Source organism: Tupaia chinensis, unplaced genomic scaffold (genome assembly GCF_000334495.1).
Source record: "Tupaia chinensis unplaced genomic scaffold, TupChi_1.0 Scaffold144642_1, whole genome shotgun sequence".
Lineage (NCBI taxonomy): Eukaryota > Metazoa > Chordata > Mammalia > Scandentia > Tupaiidae > Tupaia > Tupaia belangeri.
Window position 1 is genome coordinate 170636 of NW_006204503.1, and position 14109 is coordinate 184744.

General features: G+C 36.8%; 1 protein-coding gene across 1 annotated transcript in view; it reads right to left on the reverse strand.

Annotated features, from left to right (window-relative positions):
* BRIP1 (BRCA1 interacting DNA helicase 1) overlaps positions 1-14109 on the reverse strand; it is a 172412-nt gene that overhangs the window by 2806 nt on the left and 155497 nt on the right. The window contains exons 18-20 of the mRNA XM_027767776.1: positions 10977-11059; positions 6075-6401; positions 3496-4326 (exon numbers count right to left, since the gene is read on the reverse strand). Of these exons, the coding sequence (XP_027623577.1) occupies positions 3496-4326; positions 6075-6401; positions 10977-11059 (1241 nt within the window). The remainder of the gene's footprint in view (positions 1-3495; positions 4327-6074; positions 6402-10976; positions 11060-14109) is intronic.

Genomic DNA, 14109 nt, shown 5'->3' on the forward strand with positions numbered 1-14109 from the left:
GAAAGAGTGAAAAGGCATATCTAGTGAAAGGGATAGTATTTGAGATCCAGTTGGGTAACACTAAAATATGTCTACAATATAATATGCTTAATATTTTCATGTAGTTTACCTATTCTCCCAAAGGTTATTTCAAAAGTCCTCAAATGTTTTAACTGTGGTACTATAAAATCAATATCCAGTGGAGGTCAGTAGGTGGCATAGTGGTTGAAGTACTGGATTCCGACATAGCCAGCTGTGGTTTGAGTCCCAGCAGCTTGAAAACCATGCCGGGTGCATGTGCATGCGTTCCCAAAATCTTGGGAGAAGACAGGAAGAGAAGAGATTGCGGCATGGCCATCTCCCCTGGGGGATGATTTTTCATATTCCCTCTCTCTCCCCTCTCTCATCTGTCTCTCATTGGTGAGACATTGTGATTGTCAACATGACTTAGCAAATTAGTGGCAGAGCCAGGAACAGAGCCCAAGTCTCTTGTTTTCCACTCTATATTTTCCACTACTCTACTACCCTTTCTTTAAAACTTTTTTTCCCCTTCATTTGCAATACAGCACACATAGGCACATGAGAATGTGAGAGAGAGAGAGAGTGTGAGAGTGAGGACAAGAGAGCTGAGCACCTTCCATAGGCCCCAGTAACACCACTCTCCAGCCTGTCAAGATTGTGGGCAGTCGTGTGTGTGCCTGGCATATTTCAGGCCAACCAGGCCAGAGATTCAAACCACAGTCACCACATGGAACCTAGTTTCTCCTGAGCAGCACATCACCACTGTGTCATAGAATTGGTCCTACCCTATTCCTCTTATCTGTGGTTTAAGAATACCAGAGGGCCAGCAAGGTGGCTTGGTGGTTGAGGCAGCTGGATCCCACATGGTTGACTACATAGTTTGTGTCCCAAACCTGCTGGCTTGAGAAACAGCTAAGCACGTATGCATATGTGCCCCAAATCCAGAGAGAAGAATGGAGAAGGGACTGCAGTGTGGTCATCCCCCAGGGAGTACTTCCTTACTTCATCTCTGTTTCTCTGTCTCTCTCTCTCCCAGAGTGTATGTTCCCTATAACACCAACCAAAAAAAAAAAAAAAAGAGAAAGAAAGAAAGAAAGAAAAGAAAAGAAAAGAAAAGAAAAGAAAAGGAAAGAAAAGAAAAGAAAAGAAATAAAGGGAAAAAAGAAGAAGAAGAAGAAGAAGAAGAAGAAGAAGAAGAACAGAACAATACCAGAGGGCCAGCTGCATGACCTGGTGGTTAAGGGAGCCAGATCCCACACAGCTGACTGTGCAGTTTGAATCCTAGTCCCAGCAGTTTGAAAAACACACCAGGAAAATGTGCATGTTTGTCCCAAATACTAACAGGATAGGGAAATGGAGAAGGGACCACAGAGTGACCATCCCTCCTCTGTCTCTCTCTCTGGTGAGTATACATACCTTTGGCAAATTAAAAACAAACAAACAAAAGTAGAGCAAAGAAATGATTTTATCTTTTTAAAATAATATGGAAATTACCTTCTAGTATTTGGTACTTACTAATCACTAACCAACTTAGAAAAATATATAATACTAGATTGGATCTATAGATAAAATAGATCCAATCTATAGATAAAGTCTTTTATTGGTAAACTGTCAATTTAAATTTCTTTTAACTATGCTTAGAGTTGTACTACCCAATGCTATAGGAACAAGTGATAGTAAACCTAAATGCTGTCAAAAATGAAAGCAAACATATGCATGCATAATAATTCATTTATCCAAATGAAAGTAAAAAATGTGACCACTAGGAATTTTTATTTAAAAATAACAGATCATAACATCACTTGACCAGCTCATAAAATTTTAACTCAAATCACTCTCAAGAAGTCTAAATGCCCACTGAATGACATGGTTTTTAGAAAAAGATCAGTGAATGTATTTTGGGGAATGATGTCATAGATGAGCATCTTTTATAACCATTTTTGATTAGATGTACAGTTTCTTCACAAAAACATAAAAAAGTCAAAATTCACTAAAGGATTACTGTGCTGACAGAATATATTTCAACTGCAGTTACATATGTTTGCTTATCAAACTTATATATGAAAATTTCTACCTCAAGAGTTGCATAATTAAAGCTTTATGCTAAAACATATCACTTTTCCCTCATGATGATGATGAAACTAAATAATTAGAATTGGGCCCAACATCAGTGACACAAGCAGTAGAGGTGTTGTCAAACAACACGGGAGACCATATGGTGAAAAGGCTCCAGGTTAGCTTTCAGGTATGTCAGAACATGCCAAGTGTACCCACAACCCTGGCTACGTGCTGGGTTGGGGGAGGATAGAAGCGTGAAGACCCTGTTGAAGGTGCTTATCTCTCTCTACTTGAAGGAGGAAATAAATACACTTTTAAAAAGTTAGAACTAAAATTGGAGTTCTTCATTTGGCATTTTATAATTTTACATAAATTATTTCAGAATGTTTGATTTTAGGTTTACCAAACAAAAAATGTAAACAATTAAAACTGTATGTTGTTTTCTTAATGTTCCTTAATTAGTTATTAGTAGGTATCTTATAAGGTAATTAACTTTTCAAGACAAATATTGATTTCTAACAAAAAAATCTCAGACATTTGAGATAAAATCTATAGTGAAACACAGCTTAAGTATGACTAGATTAGACTGCTATTAATCTTTTTTGTGTGTAAGTATGAAAACAAATGGATGAAGGGAACTACAAAATACAAATATTTATGTGAAACTGAAAATGCCCTAGGAAATTCTAAATATCTTTCAGATCATTTTTTTTCTTTCTTTTTTTTTTTTTTTGAAAGGAAGAAAGAGAGAAAAATAAGACTGAGAAAGGTATTTCTGACAGGGCCTTGCTAGTCCCACCCTAGCTTTTCAATTAGCTAGGATTACATAGGTGTGCAAATCATACCCAGCATGTTCAGGTTGGCCTGCAAACTGAATCTGTGGCTCCCATGTGGCTTCTAGCCTCCAAAGCAATATTAATATAATACTTATGCACCACTATAGCTGAGTCTCAGATAGATTAATTTTTAAAAAATAATTATTAATTTAATTTTTCTTCTTATTATTTTTTAAAATTTGCCATAGGGCACAACAGAGAGAGAGAAAGCAAGCTGCCAAGTCCAGACTCAAACTGTGGTCAGCCATGTGGGAGTCCAGTGCCTTAACCACCCTGTGAGAATCCAGTTAATTAACCACCATGCCACCTGCTGGCCTCTCAGACAGGTTAATTTTAAGTTTCACTGAGCTAAGGAAGACTTACTAGAGGAAAATATTTTCCTCTAGTATGAATCACTTCATCAAAAATTAAGAATAGTAAAACTTACATTTTAAAAAATAAAATAATTTTTAAAAAGCTGATGAAAATGAATTAAAGTAAAAAAAAACTAAAATAAAATCACATATCCAATGTATAAATTGTTATTTACAATAGCATTTAACATAAGCATGATCACTATTTTTATAAGTTAAGCATTACTACTTATTATTTGGGGACACACCTTTGTTTTTGGAAGGAGACTGTTTAAAAGTTTTTCTATACATTCTATGAGTTTCTCCCAATTCCAATTCCTTTATACAAGTTTTTTTTATATTATCATCAATGTCATCAATTTTGCTTTCTTCGATATTCATGATTCTATTAAACTTTGTGTCTGTGTGATCCTCCACTTTCATTTCTCTGACTGAATCCACTTCTTTCACAGTTCTAATTTCAAAAAGGTCTTCAGCTAAAATGCAATTTGAATTATTAGCCAATATATTGCCTTTATTACTTTCAACTAGTTCACCTTTTTCTTCATCTGTATCTGCAGGATCATAAAGTTCAGGTGTAAAATAGATAGATTCATCTTCCGCCTCTGTTTCAAAAGCTCCATTTGAAGTAGAATGTTCAGTTTCATTATTTACCAGAGAAAATTCAGTATTTAACTCCAAGGATTCTTCACAGCAGAGTGGTTGTTTGGAACAGTTTTTTTTAGTAAGAGTAGCATCAATCATAAGTGATGAAATAATGGTTCCTGGTTGAGGACATGGTCCAGATGATGTGTTTACTATCAGATTTGAGGACTCACATTTATTGGCTAATGGCAAAACAGTTTTACTTTCCATCTTTAATGGTTTGAAAGTAGAATCACTAAAGGTACAATTCTCTGATGTCCTAAGCCCAGGTGATACAGGGAGCATTTTACCAGTAAAATACTGACCCAAAGAATCAAAGCTGGACCAGCTAACTCTCTTTGCTTGTTTGTTGAAAGTTGGGCTTGTAGATCTGGAAATCACATTTTTTTCTGCTTTCTTTGCCTGGACAGACTCTTCCAATAATACTGGATCATCTAAGAACACAAAAATTTAAGAGCTTTAACCTGCTTGTAGTTAATACAATACTTGTCAGGTTAAAATGGCATTTATTAGATACTTAAATAACTACGCAGGGCAAATAGTTTAGAGACCACAACCAGTAGTAGTGAACTTTTATCTTAGAACATAAAAGAACAGAATGCAAACTTTGAAAGGAATCTTAGGTCTCCAATGTTTCTTAGTCCAAGTTATAATACTGTCTAGTAAACTACCAAATTCTACACAAAGAGCCTCATAATTGAATGAGAAAAAAAGGGGCTAAAAAAATAAAAAAGGAAGAGAGTTGAGTAAAGAACAGTCTATAAAAATTTACCTTGAAAATCTACTAATCAGTGATTGAGAAAAACTGATCTAGACTAATTCCCTTGATTAATAAATAACAAAACTGAAAACCACAGGACTAATTATTCAAAGGTATGAAACTGGTTAATAATAAGACCTAAAAAAGGAAGAGAGTTGAGTAAAGAACAGTCTATAAAAATTTACCTTGAAAATCTACTAATCAGTGATTGAGAAAAACTGATCTAGACTAATTCCCTTGATTAATAAATAACAAAACTGAAAACCACAAGACTAAATTATTCAAAGGTATGAAACTGGTTAATAATAAGACCAGGACTAGAACCTAGGTTTCCTGATTATCACCAATAATAATTTTGAATTGACTGTGATTTTTATTTAGATACATATACTACAAAGTAAATGTTTAAAAATTGGTATGTTAAGCTACAATGATATACAGGTTAAAATAATTAAAATTATACCCAGTGATAAAGAGCAGACTTTGGCAAATTTTCTCTGTTACAGGCCAGACAGTAAATATTTTAGGTTTTGCAGGCTACATTACCTTTGCTGCAACTACTTAATTATGTTGTTTTAGTGCAATATCGAAAACTATTCAATTCTACTGTTGTTTGCAATATGTAAATGAATGGGCATGACTATGTTTCATTAAACGCGCGAGTTTTAAGCCACCGGGTCCAGGACGCGAACCACGGTCGACTACGTGGGAGTCCAGCGACATAGCCATTACACTAACTGCTGGTTCCTGAAAGTAAATATTTCTTTCTCTCTCTCTCTTTTTTTTTTTTTGGAAAGGTTTTTTGCTATAGGGCGCGTGCGCTCGCTAGACAGACAGAGAGAGACATAGAGACAGAAAGCAAGAAATCCCCCCCCAGGGGGGATGGCCATGTGGCAATCCCTTCTCCTCCATTCTCCTCTAGGGATCTTGGGCACGCACGCATACGCGCCCGGTGTGAGTTTAAGCCACCAGGTCCGGGACGAGAACCGCGGTCGACTACGTGGGAGTCCAGTGACATAGCCATTATGCTAACTTCTGGTTCCCCAGAGAATAAATTTTTAATAGCCTCTAGAATAACATCTAAAATTATACTCTACAATGTTGTGGTATTTATCATTTTATTTGGTCTTTATAACCCAACCTGGAGGAATAAATAGGCTGGTGTTCTTTCTTCAATTATGACTCAAAAGGTTAAGTGACATGCTTATGATTGATGGTAACTCAAAAATCAAAAACTATGCTTTGGTCTCCTTAACAGTTGTTTCCATTCTAACACATCATATTACTTCACTGTTTTATGAAACAGTGAAGTATTACAAACCAACACGTTTAAAAAATTAATCTAAACTGAAATAAATAAAATTTCACCAACTATAATAAAAGACCTCTCTATCAAATGCAAATAAGTAGAACTTTTCATACTTTTCTCTTTTCCAGAGATGATGCCACTTGGTAGAGACAGATTTTGAATCATCACTTTAGGATGTCGTAATTCTTGGACACACACTGTTGCTTGATCTTCCTTAGGATTTTCTGGTGATAGGTGACTTGCTGCTTCCAGTAAGATGGCTGGGATATTGTCCTTCGAACAGGATTCTTCAAGCACAGACTCATCCTGTATATACTTTCTATTCTTTTTGGATACATCAATGACTTTTTGGTGCTTTCTGGAAAATTCAGCCAAGGACTCCAGTGCACTTTCAAATGTTGAATGGTGCTGAATTTGCTGCCGAACCCATTTAGAAAGTCCTAGGAAAAAAATATAAACCCAGAGGAAAATTTAGTTACTTAATGAATAAGGTAATATGTATTAAGATGAAATTTGCTTTTTCTAGTGAAGTAACCTGATTTATATTTTGAGTATAAAGGATGGTTCTTGATATTTTGCTTGTAGTTTTACCTCATATGTACAATATGCTCATATGTCAGTAATATTTCTCTTTATATGCAGTGATTGTCAAGCAAAGCCAGAGAACAGGCAGAGGAAATAGAGTGAAGAGGGGGAAACATATTATTCTTAGTTGAGAATAACTGGAGAACAGAGCAGGTATGATTTCATCATAAATCTTCACAAAAATAACCTCATTTTTTCATGTAGAGAAACTAGAAATTGTGAACAATATATACTCTTCCGTTCCAACATTCTAAATTTGAATTTTTTTTGCAAAAATAATTCAAGATTCCAGTCTGAAAGTTTTTTGTTCTCTTCCTCCATCAACTCCAAATACATTTTTTAAAAAGAATTATTTATTTAATTTTATTCATTCACTCATTTATTTTAATTTGACAAGAGAGAGACACAGAGTGAGCAAGAGAGGGAAAGTGAGAAAGCAAGCCACCAGGTCTTGGACTCGAACCGTGGTTGGCCACATGAGAGTGTCCAGCGTCTTAACCACCATGCCATCTGCTGGCCCCCCAAATACATTTTTAAGAGATTTTTGCTACAGAATGCGTGCACTCGCTGGAAAGAGAGAAAGACAGAAAGTGAGATATCACCCCCCAAGGGGATGGCCACCATGCAATCCTTTCTCCTCCATTCTCCTCTTGGGATTTTTGGGATGCACACACATGTGCCTGGCGTGAGTTTTAAGCTGCTAGGTCTGGGACTGTAAGCGTGGTTGACAATGTGGGAGTCCAGCCACATAACCATTATACCATCTGGTGGTTCCTCCAAATATACCTTTATTATGGAGACAAAAGAAATAACACTATCTTAGTGGCAAATCATGTCCTATATGCATTTTTATTATATAATTACTTAAAAATATATAGGGCTGGCCCTGTGACTTAATGGTTAAAGGAGCAGGATTCCACATGACCAACCATGTGGTTTTAATCCTGGCCAGAGCAGCTTGAGAAACATGCCAGGTACATGTGTGTGCATGCCCCAAATCCTGACAGGATGGAGAAATGCAGGAGAAGAGACCGTAGCATGATCACACCCCACTGGCGGTACTTTCTTTCTCTCTCTTTCTCTCTGATGAATATATGTACACTCTGGAGAAATTTGAAAGTAAATAAATAAAAATAAGAGTATATAAACAAGTCATAACAGATGTGACATGAAAACTGTATGAAAATAAAGCATTTTAACTGTTTTTTTCAGAATGGCTCACTTCAGAATGAAATTCAAACTCAGATATTTGCACTTTTACAAAATAAATATTCCCTGCTAATGCTACTAAAACTAGCACCATCTTTTGGCATATAAGTTTTAAAAGTCACTGTGGTATTATTAATCAGAGAAAAATAAAACAAAAATTCAGATAACTTGAACTAATATGCTATCATTTTAAATGCATCATTTTATTATTTTTTTTAATGGAGTATTCTATCAGGTCTCTCTGAAAATTGAACTTGAATAAAAATCAGATATTAAGGGGCTGGCAGGCAGTGTGGTGACTTAGGGCGCTGGACTCCTACATGGCTGACCATGATTTGAGTCCCCGGCCTGGAGGCTTGCTTTCTCACTTTCTTTCTCTCTCTCTCTCTCCTTCTCTCCCTCTCTGGTCAAATTAAAATAAGTAAATAAATACATAAAGTCAAGTGAAAAATAATTCTTTTAAAAAAATCAGATATTAAAAGGAATTTGTGTGTTATGCTAGTATAACTAAAATTTTAAAAATTTCACTCTTCATAAATCTCCAAGAAAATAAGTAAAAACTATCTAAAAGTAATGGGAAATATTTAATTCTAAAAATTCTCAATAAATATGAATTAGGAGGTAGAAATTTAAGTTGTATATTTTAAAATAAGCATTTTTTTTTTCTTGAGAGATTTTTTTGCTAGCAGGTATGTGTGCTCTCTGGAGAGACAGACACACAGAGAGACAGAAAGCAAGACATCACCCCCAAGGGGGGGATGGCCATGCTGCAATTCTTTCTCCTCCATTCTCCTTTTGGGATTTTGGGCACACATGCCCATATGCCCGACATGAGGTTTAAGGCACCAGGTCCAGGACTTGAACTGCGTCCAGCCATGTGGAATTTCAACGACGTAACCACTACACCACCTGCTGGTCCCTAGTTAGCAATTCCTTTAAAAAAAAAAAAAATTGCTTCTTTGTTCCATGATGAGTAAGAAAGACAGAGACTCTTTGGAAACTTCTCTTGTTTTAGAGAATGGTTTTTCTGTGTGATGAGTGACTAGACCCAGTCTAAACTTTCTGATTCAGTTATAGCAGCACTGCTCCCAACCTAAGAGGTAGAAACTTAATGTCTACTGACAGTGAATGATAAAGGAAATACGGTATGTAAAGGAACTTTGAAAAGTTTATAGAAAATGTAATTAAAGTACAAATTTATTTTGGTACAAAACCACTGAAATTCATACATAATTTTTTTTATAATATGACTTTTCCATGAACTTTTAAAGACCTCTCATATACAAACAGAGAATATTCAGTCATGAATGAACCTTGAGGATATTATTATCCTAAGTGAAATGAGCCAAGGGGCCGGCAGGTGGCATGGTGGTTAAAGTGTTGGACTCCTCACATGGCCAACTGTGCTTTGAATCCTGAACCTGGTGGCTTGCTTTCTTTTACTCCCCACCTTCATCCCTCTCTGGTCAAATTAAGGGGAAAAAAATAAATAAAAAATATTAAACTAAATAATTATTTTTTGTTAAGAATTATTTTATTTAACTTTATTTATTTTATTTATTTCAGTTTGACCAGAGTGAGGAGAGAGAGAGAGAGAAAGTGAGAAAGCAAGCCACCAGGTTCAGGATTCAAAGCACAGTTGGCCATGTGGAGTCTCACACCCTTAACCACCATGCCACCTGCCAGCCCCAGTAAATCATACTTTAAAAAAGAAAAATAAATGAAATGAGCCAGTTACAGGAGGACAAATACTTCATGATTCAATTTATATGAGGTATCTAAAAAATAGTCAACTCATAGAAACAACTTCTATAAGACTCACAATAGTGGTTGCCAGGAGACAGGGAAGAAGAGGAGAAGGAAATGGAATATTGCTCTTCAACTTATATAGTTTGATACACAACACCTAAAAGCTCTAGAGATCTACTGTACAATATTGTGCTTACAGTTAATATTGTATTGCACACTTAAAGATATATTAAGAAGGTAGATTTGGGGAGGTAGGGCAGGGCTGCAGATGCCAATGCATTCTCACAGCTGCTATGCACGGAGCAAGCCTGTGAAGGGGAAGACAGAATTAGAAGACCATGTGATGGAGTAGAAGGATTTACCTTAGCGACTTTAGGATGCTGGTTCCACTGTAGGTATAATTATGCAAAGCAAAAAATTCAGGAAAGAATTGCCAGAGATGGAATTAAAAATATGATACTATAGGGGGACCAGCAGTTAGTGTAATGGCTATGTCACTGGACTCCCATGTAGTTGACCACGGTTCACGTCCCGGACCCGGTGGCTTAAACTCACACCAGGCGCATGCGTGTGCATGCCAAAGATCCCAAGAGGAGAACAGAGAAGGGACTGCGGCATGGCCATCTCCCCTGGGGGTGTGATTTCTCGCTTTCTGTCTCTCTCTGACTGTCTGGTGAGCGCATGCACCCTATAGCAAAAACCTCTATAGGAAAGCACCCACCTTGATCCTAAAAGAAAGCAAAGCAATGGCAACAACAACAGTTAAACAATCTGAGCATAGATAATGAACACACAACTCCCTGAAGTCAGTGTGAATAAAGCTGAGATCAACCACATAAAACATTTTAAATTAAAATAAATAAATAAAAAAATTTATGTACAGTAAGAAAGCTCTCAATCAAGTATGTAAAAATATGTGTAAGTTGTTGTCTTCTTTTCACACTTACATGAAAACCTGCCAATTCATTTTGGCCTTGTATTTGTGCCAGTCTATCATTCTTTTGTGCTATATATGGTAGACTTGCCATACATAAAATATGACAGAATTCATTGGCAGTGTGATCTAGAATTATAAAACCTATTATTCAATGTACTTGAAAGAGAAGTTTCCTTGTAATAAATAAAGAACTGAAAAAAAAAATTAGGATCTTGGGTTAGCTCTATGGACTGGTGGTTAAGACAGTCAGATCCCACATGGCCAACAGTGTTGTTTGAATCCCAGGTGAGTGTGTGTGTGTGTGTGTGTCCTAATTCCTGACAGGGTGAAGAAATGGAGAAGGTAAGAAGGGACTGTGGCATGGCCATGCCCCATTGGGGGCTGCTTTTTCCCTCTTCTTCTCTCTCTCTCTCTCTCTCTCTCTCTCTGCAGAGCTCTGGCAAATTTTAAAAAGAATGTAGATCTCATGTTATGTGCTTTATTATCACAATGAAAAAAGCAAAGATTCTACACCAAGTCCAATGGAGACTCTTACCAGATATATAGCGATCTGGGTTGCTCCTAAAGCGATCATCCACCAGAATAAGCGCTCCCCAATCATCTTTGTGTCGAATACACCTATAAAAAGAAAAAAAGGAAAATGAACATAACATTGAAAATAAAAGCCAGATTTCTAATGGGACAGACAGAAAACTGTGAAAAATTGATGTGTGTCAGTTATACATTCCTTTAATCAATTCACAATTGTAAGACAGCTATCCAATACAATGCACTAAAGTCAATGTATAAAAAAATTCCCTACTTCCACTAACACTGGTAAGTGATATCCAAAAATATTCTGTGCATTTTATTTTGAAATCAACAAAATGAGATAAATTCATGGATTACAAAACTGTTTCTTAAGATCTTCTTCGTTAGTTACACAGACTTTTTTTTCCTTTTCTATTTTTCTAAAGAGAGTTTTGCTATAAGGAGTATGTGCTTGCAAGAGACAGAGAGAGAGAGAGTGAGAAATCACCTGGATGGCCATGCTGCAATCCCTTCTCCTCCATTCTCCTCTTGGGATTTTGGGCATGCATGCACATGTGCCCATCTTGAGTTTGAAGCCACCAGGTCTGGGACTCAAACTATGGTTGGCCAGGAACCAGCAGTTACCATAATGGCTATGTCGCTGGACTCCCACGCAGTTGACCACATTTTGCGTCCTGGACCCGGTGGCTTAAAACTCACACCAGGCGTGTGTGCGTGCGTGCCCAAGATCCTGAGAGGAGAATGGAGGAGAGGGGATTGCGGCATGACCATCCCCCTGGGGGGTGATTTCTCACTTTCTGTCTCTATGTCTCTCTCTGCTTGTCTGGCGAGCACACGCCCCCTATGTGAAAACCTCGCCAAAAAAAAAAAAACTATGGTTGGCCATGTGGGAATCCAGAGCCATAACCACTGTGCCACCTGGTGGCCCATCTTTTCTACTTTTTTAAAAGTTTAGTATAAGGCATGTGTGCTTGCCTGAGAGAATGAGAGAAAGCACCTCCAAGTGGGGATGACCATACTTCAATAGTTCTTCACTCTCCTCTTGGAATTTTGGGCATGTATGCACACACATAAAGCATATTCTCCAAGCCAATGGGTCTGAGACTTGAATCATCAGTCAGTCACTTGGGATCCAGCCAACTTAACCACCACAAGGCTGACCCCCCCAGATTACTTTTTACCTCAAGTATTTATAGGTTTTGGGTACATGTCATTGTGTCTACTTTGATGAGAATCTTTATCATTAATGAACTATCATTAATTTTCTCAAAAATACTTTAAAGTTCAATGATATAATCATGTAGTTTTTCTTCTTTGGAATATGAATATGGTAGATTACTCTGTTAATTTTCAAATATTGAACCAGTCTTGCATTCCTAGGATAATCACGCGTAGTCATGGTGCATTCTTTTTTTTTTTTTTTTTTTAGAGAGGTTTTTGCTATAGGGCGCGTGCGCTCTCCAGACAGACAGAGAGAGACAGAGAGACAGAAAGCGAGAAATCACCCCCCAGAGGGGATGGCCACGCTGCAATCCCTTCTCTTCCATTCTCCTCTCGGGATCTTGGGCATGCACACACACGCACCCGGCGTGAGTTTAAGCCACCGGGTCCGGGAGGCGAACTGCGGTCGACTACGTGGGAGTCCAACAACATAGCCATTACGCTAACTGCTGATCCCGGTACATTCTTTTAATAAATTATTGGATTAAATTTGCCAGTATCTGAAAAAGTATTTTATTTTTTTAAAGAAATATTTATTTACTATTATTCAATTTTCTATAGGACACATATGCTCATCGAAGGAAGCAAGAGGGAGAGAAAATGAGAAAGCAATCTGCTAGGTTTGGCACTTGAACTGCAGTCAGTCATATGGGAGTCCAGTGCCTTAATCACCATGCCACCTGCTGACTCCAAAATATTTTATTTGAAAAACAATTGTTATTAAAATCCTTTGTGTACAACTCAAGTGGCTTTTTGTGGCATGGTGGTTAAGGCATTGGATTCCTATGTGTTTGACTTAAGTTAGTATCCTGGACACAGCAGTTTGAAAATCACTCCGGGCATGGGGCCATCCCCTCCACCCTCACAAGGTGGGGATTTCTTCAGTTTCTCTCTCTCTCTCTCTCTGGCGAGTTCACATACCCTGTGAAAGAATAAAACAAATTAGTAGTCACTCTGAATCACCCCAATTATTCACCATAACCTCTGACAATCACAAATAAACTTTTCTGTCCCTTTAGCTTTACCTACTCTGGACATTGCACCTAATTGGAGTCATACAGTATGTGGCATTTTGTACCTGGCTTATTTTACTTAGCATGTCTTTAATATTCACTCATATTGTATCATGTATTAGTACTTCAGTACTTCATTCCTTTTTAATGGCTGAATAACATTCCATTACATAGATTTATCACATTTTGTTTATTCATTCATAAGTCAATGGACATTTGCATTCTTTCCATTTTTTTTGTCTATTATAAGTAATGCTGCTATGAACGTTTGTGTACAAGTTTTTAATCAAATACATGTTTTTTATTCACTTGGGTATATACCTAATATTGGAAATGCTGGGTTCCATGTTAACTCCACGTTCAATTTCTTGAGGAATTGCGATACCATTTTCTAAAATTGCACACTTTTATATTATCATCAGCTACATATGAGGGGTCTAAAATCTCCACATCCATACCAACACTTGTCATTGTACATCTTTTTTACTATATCTACCCCAGAAGATGTAAAGTTGTTATTTAATTATGATTTTTGACCTTAATTTCCCTAAAGATAAATGCCTACTCATTTTACATGCTTACTAATAAATTTTATATCTTTTACGGGAGAGAAATATCTATTTAAATTATTGGTCCATTTTTAAATGGTTTATTTTTTCCCATTTTATTGCTGAATTGTAAGAGTCCTTTATATATTCTAGATACTATTGGGTTATTGGGAAAGTCATGACACATTTTTGCATAGAAAAACACATCATGACTTTCCTGACAACCTAATAGATCCTCATTAATCATTTGCAAATATTTTCTCCACATGTGAGTTGTCATTTCCTTCCTTCCATCTTTCCTTCCTTCCTTCCTTCCTTCCTTCCTTCCTTCCTTCCTTCCTTCCTTCCTTCCTTC